Genomic DNA, 7,868 nt, shown 5'->3' with positions numbered 1-7,868 from the left:
TGGGATGCATCTTGTCCTTTATTGCCCGTCCAGGGGACAGCCGAGGAGGCTCCGCCCGCAGCCTGGCTGCAACGTGTACACTGCGGGGGGGTGGGGGCTTGGGGGCCACACGCGGGGCTGCACGGGCACTGGGATGCGCCAGACTTTAGCAACCCGACGTCTACACCCGCGGACGTTAGCAAGCCTCCGTCGAGGGGCTCTGCAGGGGTGGGTCTCTGGAAGCGTGGGTAATGGAGACAGCACCCCAGCAGCCGGCACGGCCCCCGCCCCCCGGCCCCACGTGGGAGGGGTCCGGCGGCTGGCGTGGGGCCTACTCCAGGAGCGGGGTGGACGCGGGGTCGGGACTGCGAGCGGCAGGGCCTCCCCGGAGGACTCCGCCGGCCGGTGCTCACTTGCTGGCGGGCCTGGGCGCGGACGGCTGGCGGGCAGCCCCGTCGGGCTCCAGCAGGATGAGCTCGGTTCTCGCCGCCGAGGCCACCATGCTCCCCGGGGCCCGCTCCCCGGCGCCCCGCTCTTCGGGGGAGAAGCTTTCTCGGGCGTCGTAGAAGGTACCCGCCTCGTCTTGGGGAGTTTGCTCGGTCGGACTCGCCCCTTCTTCTGCACTTTTGCTTTTCTTGGCAGGGGAGGAGGAGAACCCCAACTTGGGGAATCGGAACCAGCCCCCCTTCTCCTGGGAGGGAGGTGGCCGCGCCGCGGGCTGGGTCTGCACCGGGGCCGCGCTCGGGGCTTCCGCGAGGGCATCGGGGCTCGCCTCGGCCACGGAGGAAGAGAAGCCGACGCTCGGGAGCCAGAATCGGAACAGACCCGAGGCCCGTTTACCTTCCGGCCTTGCTCTGGGAGCCCTGCCCTCCCCTCCCAGGCCGGCGGCCGCCTCCTGGCCCTCCTCAGACGGGAATTCCAGAATTTCCGCAGGCTCCTCGTCTGAGCAGCTGTCAGCGGGGCCGAGGCCAGAGTGAAGGTCGGATGAGCACTCTGGGGGTCCCGACAGGTCTACACTGGTGGAGATGATTTCAAACGGCTCTCCGGTGTCGGGCTGGAGGTCTCCAGAGACGGGGTCAGCTCCCGGGACCACTGGTTCAGGGGCCTCCGGAAGGCGCCCCCTCGGCCCGGAGTCGGCGGTCACCACGTGCACCCGCGCCCGAGCCGGGGCCTCTGGGACCCTCCCCTTCAGCAAGGAGAACCCATAAGAGGGTGTTTGGGTCTCAGACACGGGGACCTCTGACTCCCGCACGATCTGGGTGGGAAAAGCCTCGGGCCCTGAGAGCTCAGTGTACACGGCCGTCACTGTGCTGTGCACGGTGACCTGGCGGCTCTCGGCCTCCGCGCCCTGGATGTGCACCCGGACCTTGCAGATGGGGGCGGCCTCCGAGGGGCCTCGGGCCTCGGCGGCTGTCGGGATGCCGGCGGCCCGCACACCAGGGCCTTGCTCGTGCAGGGCCGTGTCAGGCCCGCTCTGCGGGCAGGGCAGCTCTCTGAGGCTGGGCACGAAAACATCAGCCTCCGAGCCGGGGGCCGGGAAGCTGAACCTCGGCACGGTTAAGGTGGGGAACTGCACGCTCAGCACAGAGTCTTCCCAGACTTGACCCACGTTGACCACGGAGACCTGGGACAGCAGATCGGTGCTGGAAGCCCTCAGTCTGAGGGGGCCCTCCGGCTGGGAAGGCGGCTCCTCGGCACCGCCCGCCCCCCTGACCGGGCCCTGGCCCGCTGGCCCAGGAACAGGGGGCCGGCCTGCATCTCCCCGAGGGGCGCAGGGCTCTGCGGGTGCCCCGTGCACCTGGAGGGGCAGGGAGCCTGCACCGGGCCGGACCCTGGCCTCGGAGGCCAATACCCCTGCCGCAGGGGCGGGAAGGTCCAGGTGCCTCTGTAGAACATCCGAGTAGGAGGGAGCCGGGCTGCCAGCAGCCGCCCCGTCTGCACCAGCCTCCAGGGGCTGCGGGGACTTAGGGGCGTCCACCTCTGACCCGGGCACACGGACGTCCTGACCCTGCCCTGCAGCCAGTGCCTCTCCTTCCCCTGGAGCGCTGGCAGCAGATGTGGGGCTCTGGGCCCCCGGCCCCGCAGACCCGGCTCTCTCCTTGGAGGGGCGTCTGAAGCCGGGCAGGCGGAGCGAGGGCATCCTAAACCAGCTCTCCCTGGACCCCGCCGGTGCCCCTCCCGCGGCCGCGGCCCGCTCCGGGCTCCCCACCGTCGGGGAGAGCAGAACGGGGTCTTCTGCTGAGGGGGCCGTCCCCTCCCCACAAAGCTGGCTTGTTGAGCTGTCCCCGAGCCCGGCTTCCTTGGCGCTGCCTCTGAAAGACAGGCCGCGTTTGGAAACAGGAAGGTCTCCCGTCGACAGGCTCCCCTCCACTGTGGCATCGCCGGGTCTGAGGTCAGAACTGGGAACATGGGCCGGTGGCAGGTGGAGGTTCACGTCCGCCCCATCTGGGGGACCCGCAGCGGCGCCAGCACCCCCAATTCCACCCTCCCCGCTGGCCGAGTGGGCCCGGTCAGGGTCTCCCGGGAGCAGGCCGGCCCCTCCCGTGGAAGCCTTCACTCCAGGAGGGGCGACCGTCTGCAGGACCAGGGCATGCGTTCTCACCCCTCCCGCCTCTTCCTCCTTCCCAAGAGCCACATCCCCATGCGCTTCTGTGGCTGGAACACGAACCCCATGCGGGGCACCCAGAGCACCTGCATCTATAACCACGCTGACGCCAGGGTCCGCTTTGGACTCTGCCCCCTTCTTTGGGGACCAGCTGAAAGAGGGGAGCTTCAGCCTTGGTGCTTTTACGGGACTGCCTCTCCCCTTGCGCTCTGTACTGTCACCTGGGGCTTCCACGAGGGGCTCTGCTGAGGTGCCCGCGGTGGTGGCAGAGACAACTGCAGGTGGCAGTTGGCTGCCTGGCATTGGGAACGCCGTGGCTTCCGTGGAGGAGGAGTCCGGCCCCTGCACAGGGAGGGAAGGAGACGTGGGGGACGCAAACTCTGCACCTCCAGGCTCCACTCCTCCAGGGTCCGATTTGGGGAGTGACACCCGGAACTTCGGTCGATGAAACTTTGGGAACGTTACCCGGCCTAAAGATTCAGCAAGTGCAGTGTCCACTGGGGCCGTGGGACCTTCAGACTGGGACAGGAGAAGGCTCTCACTGGAGGTGAGGTCAACATCACCGGCCGCGCTGGGAGGCTCAGATGCCGCTTGGGACACAGACGGGGTTTCACAAGGCAGCTCGGGGGAGATGGGGCCTCTGGGGACAGTGACCTGGAACTTTGTAAGAGTGACACCATCACAAGGAGTAGGGCTCGAGGACTCGACCTCAGATTCCCTGGAAGAGGTTACGGAGCATTTAGCTGTTTTACCAGTTGGAGAGAAGACTTTGGGCATTTTAAAAAGAGATTTTTTACTTTTACTTTTTTCATCACTTTTTCCAAAGGACGAAGAAATATCACTTTCCACGTGGAAACTGTGCTGATCACGATGACTGAAGGAGATTCCCTTGTCTCCCAGGGTCAGGTCGGCCTCCAGCTTGGCGCCGGGCACCTGGGTGTCCACCTCCACGCTGGGCAGGGACACGTCCACGTCGAGGGCGCTCACCTCGGCTTTGGGGCCCTTCAGGTCCAGTTTGGGCGCCTTGATGTCCCCCTGGGGCGCCTTGATGTCCACCTGCGGGGCCGTGATGTCCACTTTGGGCATCTTGAGGCTGGGCATGTGGACCTTGGGCAGCTGTCCCTTGATCTTGACTCCTTCTGCTTTGCCCTTGAGCCCGGACACAGACACCTCTCCCTCGGGCAGGGACACCTCCAGCTCTCCCCCAGGGAGGTCCACATCGGCAGTGGGCAGTTGGACGGCAGCCTCGGGAGCTCGCATCTCCCCTCCCACGGAGGGCAGGGTGGCCTCCACTCCGACCTTGGGCACGGACACGTCCACGGAAGTTCCCAAATCCTTGCTGGGCGTCGACGCGCCAAAGGACGGCATCTTGAACTTTGGCATTTTGAACTTGCTGTCCCTGGCGGCCACCCCCTTGTCTCCCAGGGACAGGTCGGCCTCCAGCTTGGCGCCGGGCACCTGGGTGTCCACCTCCACGCTGGGCAGGGACACTTCCACGTCGGGGGCGCTCACCTCGGCCTTGGGGCCCTTCAGGTCCAGTTTGGGCGCCTTGATGTCCACCTGCGGTGCCTTGATGTCCACTTTGGGCATCTTGAGGCTGGGCATCTGTACCTTGGGCAGGTGGCCCTTGAGTCCGGCTGCGGCCGAGGGCTCCTGGGGCTCCCCCTCGGGCACTTGGCCCTCAGGGAGCTTCAGGCCGGCCGCGGGGATTGTGAGCTCTAGGTCGGCAGGTGGGAGCTCAACGGTCACATCAGTGGTCTTGACGTCAGCCTCTATGGAGGGCACGGACACTTCGGCCTGGATCTTGGGCACGGACACGTCCACGGACGCCTCCAAGGACTTGCTGGGCGTCGACGCGCCAAAGGACGGCATCTTGAACTTTGGCATTTTGAACTTGCTGTCTCTGGCGGCCACCCCCTTGTCTCCCAGGGACAGGTCGGCCTCCAGCTTGGCGCCGGGCACCTGGGTGTCCACCTCCACGCTGGGCAGGGACACTTCCACGTCGGGGGCGCTCACCTCGGCCTTGGGGCCCTTCAGGTCCAGTTTGGGCGCCTTGATGTCCACCTGCGGCGCCTTGATGTCCACTTTGGGCATCCTGAGGCTGGGCATCTGTACCTTGGGCAGGTGGCCCTTGAGTCCGGCTGCGGCCGAGGGCTCCTGGGGCTCCCCCTCGGGCACTTGGCCCTCAGGGAGCTTCAGGCCGGCCACGGGGATTCTGAGCTCTAGGTCGGCAGGTGGGAGCTCAACGGTCACATCAGTGGTCTTGACGTCGGCCTCCATGGAGGGCACGGACACTTCGGCCTGGATCTTGGGCACGGACACGTCCACGGTCGCCTCCAAGGACTTGCTCGGCGTCGACGAGCCAAAGGACGGCATCTTGAACTTTGGCATTTTGAACTTGCTGTCTCTGGCGGCCACCCCCTTGTCTCCCAGGGACAGGTCGGCCTCCAGCTTGGCGCCGGGCACCTGGGTGTCCACCTCCACGATGGGCAGGGACACGTCCACGGCGGGGGCGCTCACCTCGGCTTTGGGGCCCTTCAGGTCCAGTTTGGGCGCCTTGATGTCCACCTGGGGCGCCTTGATGTCCACCTGCGGGGCCGTGATGTCCACTTTGGGCATCTTGAGGCTGGGCATGTGGACCTTGGGCAGCTGTCCCTTGATCTTGACTCCTTCTGCTTTGCCCTTGAGCCCGGACACAGACACCTCTCCCTCGGGCAGGGACACCTCCAGCTCTCCCCCAGGGAGGTCCACATCGGCAGTGGGCAGTTGGACGGCAGCCTCGGGAGCTCGCATCTCCCCTCCCACGGAGGGCAGGGTGGCCTCCACTCCGACCTTGGGCACGGACACGTCCACGGAAGTTCCCAAATCCTTGCTGGGCGTCGACGCGCCAAAGGACGGCATCTTGAACTTTGGCATTTTGAACTTGCTGTCTCTGGCGGCCACCCCCTTGTCTCCCAGGGACAGGTCGGCCTCCAGCTTGGCGCCGGGCACCTGGGTGTCCACCTCCACGCTGGGCAGGGACACGTCCACAGCGGGGGCGCTCACCTCGGCCTTGGGGCCCTTCAGGTCCAGTTTGGGCGCCTTGATGTCCACCTGGGGCGCCTTGATGTCCACCTGGGGCGCCTTGATGTCCACCTGCGGGGCCGTGATGTCCACTTTGGGCATCTTGAGGCTGGGCATGTGGACCTTGGGCAGCTGTCCCTTGATCTTGACTCCTTCTGCTTTGCCCTTGAGCCCGGACACAGACACCTCTCCCTCGGGCAGGGACACCTCCAGCTCTCCCCCAGGGAGGTCCACATCGGCAGTGGGCAGTTGGACGGCAGCCTCGGGAGCTCGCATCTCCCCTCCCACGGAGGGCAGGGTGGCCTCCACTCCGACCTTGGGCACGGACACGTCCACGGAAGTTCCCAAATCCTTGCTGGGCATCGACGCGCCAAAGGACGGCATCTTGAACTTTGGCATTTTGAACTTGCTGTCTCTGGCGGCCACCCCCTTGTCTCCCAGGGACAGGTCGGCCTCCAGCTTGGCGCCGGGCACCTGGGTGTCCACCTCCACGCTGGGCAGGGACACTTCCACGTCGGGGGCGCTCACCTCGGCCTTGGGTCCCTTCAGGTCCAGTTTGGGCGCCTTGATGTCCACCTGCGGCGCCTTGATGTCCACTTTGGGCATCTTGAGGCTGGGCATCTGTACCTTGGGCAGGTGGCCCTTGAGTCCGGCTGCGGCCGAGGGCTCCTGGGGCTCCCCCTCGGGCACTTGGCCCTCAGGGAGCTTCAGGCCGGCCGCGGGGATTGTGAGCTCTAGGTCGGCAGGTGGGAGCTCAACGGTCACATCAGTGGTCTTGACGTCGGCCTCCATGGAGGGCACGGACACTTCGGCCTGGATCTTGGGCACGGACACGTCCACGGTCGCCTCCAAGGACTTGCTGGGCGTCGACGCGCCAAAGGACGGCATCTTGAACTTTGGCATTTTGAACTTGCTGTCTCTGGCGGCCACCCCCTTGTCTCCCAGGGACAGGTCGGCCTCCAGCTTGGCGCCGGGCACCTGGGTGTCCACCTCCACGCTGGGCAGGGACACGTCCACGTCGGGGGCGCTCACCTCGGCCTTGGGGCCCTTCAGGTCCAGTTTGGGCGCCTTGATGTCCACCTGGGGCGCCTTGATGTCCACCTGCGGGGCCGTGATGTCCACTTTGGGCATCTTGAGGCTGGGCATGTGGACCTTGGGCAGCTGTCCCTTGATCTTGACTCCTTCTGCTTTGCCCTTGAGCCCGGACACAGACACTTCTTCCTCGGGCAGGGACACCTCCAGCTCTCCCCCAGGGAGGTCCACATCGGCAGTGGGCAGTTGGACGGCAGCCTCGGGAGCTCGCATCTCCCCTCCCACGGAGGGCAGGGTGGCCTCCACTCCGACCTTGGGCACGGACACGTCCACGGAAGTTCCCAAATCCTTGCTGGGCGTCGACGCGCCAAAGGACGGCATCTTGAACTTTGGCATTTTGAACTTGCTGTCTCTGGCGGCCACCCCCTTGTCTCCCAGGGACAGGTCGGCCTCCAGCTTGGCGCCGGGCACCTGGGTGTCCACCTCCACGCTGGGCAGGGACACTTCCACGTCGGGGGCGCTCACCTCGGCCTTGGGGCCCTTCAGGCCCAGTTTGGGCGCCTTGATGTCCACCTGCGGCGCCTTGATGTCCACCTTTGGGCATCTTGAGGCTGGGCATCTGTACCTTGGGCAGGTGGCCCTTGAGTCCGGCTGCGGCCGAGGGCTCCTGGGGCTCCCCCTCGGGCACTTGGCCCTCAGGGAGCTTCAGGCCGGCCGCGGGGATTGTGAGCTCTAGGTCGGCAGGTGGGAGCTCAACGGTCACATCAGTGGTCTTGACGTCGGCCTCCATGGAGGGCACGGACACTTCGGCCTGGATCTTGGGCACGGACACGTCCACGGTCGCCTCCAAGGACTTGCTCGGCGTCGACGCGCCAAAGGACGGCATCTTGAACTTTGGCATTTTGAACTTGCTGTCTCTGGCGGCCACCCCCTTGTCTCCCAGGGACAGGTCGGCCTCCAGCTTGGCGCCGGGCACCTGGGTGTCCACCTCCACGCTGGGCAGGGACACGTCCACGGCGGGGGCGCTCACCTCGGCCTTGGGGCCCTTCAGGTCCAGTTTGGGCGCCTTGATGTCCACCTGGGGCGCCTTGATGTCCACCTGCGGGGCCGTGATGTCCACTTTGGGCATCTTGAGGCTGGGCATGTGGACCTTGGGCAGCTGTCCCTTGATCTTGACTCCTTCTGCTTT

At 66.1% G+C, this 7,868-nt stretch overlaps 1 protein-coding gene across 1 annotated transcript in view; it reads right to left on the bottom strand.

Annotated features, from left to right (window-relative positions):
• Window positions 1–7,868, bottom strand: part of AHNAK2 (AHNAK nucleoprotein 2) — a 30,739-nt gene continuing 22,871 nt past the window's right edge. Inside the window, exons 8-9 of the mRNA XM_041759082.1 lie at window positions 7,305–7,778; window positions 1–7,252 (exon numbers count right to left, since the gene is read on the bottom strand). Coding sequence (XP_041615016.1) covers window positions 389–7,252; window positions 7,305–7,778 — 7,338 coding nt within the window. The 3' untranslated portion in view covers window positions 1–388. The remainder of the gene's footprint in view (window positions 7,253–7,304; window positions 7,779–7,868) is intronic.

The sequence above is a fragment of the Vulpes lagopus genome, chromosome 6 (assembly GCF_018345385.1).
Source record: "Vulpes lagopus strain Blue_001 chromosome 6, ASM1834538v1, whole genome shotgun sequence".
Lineage (NCBI taxonomy): Eukaryota > Metazoa > Chordata > Mammalia > Carnivora > Canidae > Vulpes > Vulpes lagopus.
Note: the sequence above shows the minus strand (reverse complement) of the source record. Positions and strands in the feature narration are given on the sequence as shown.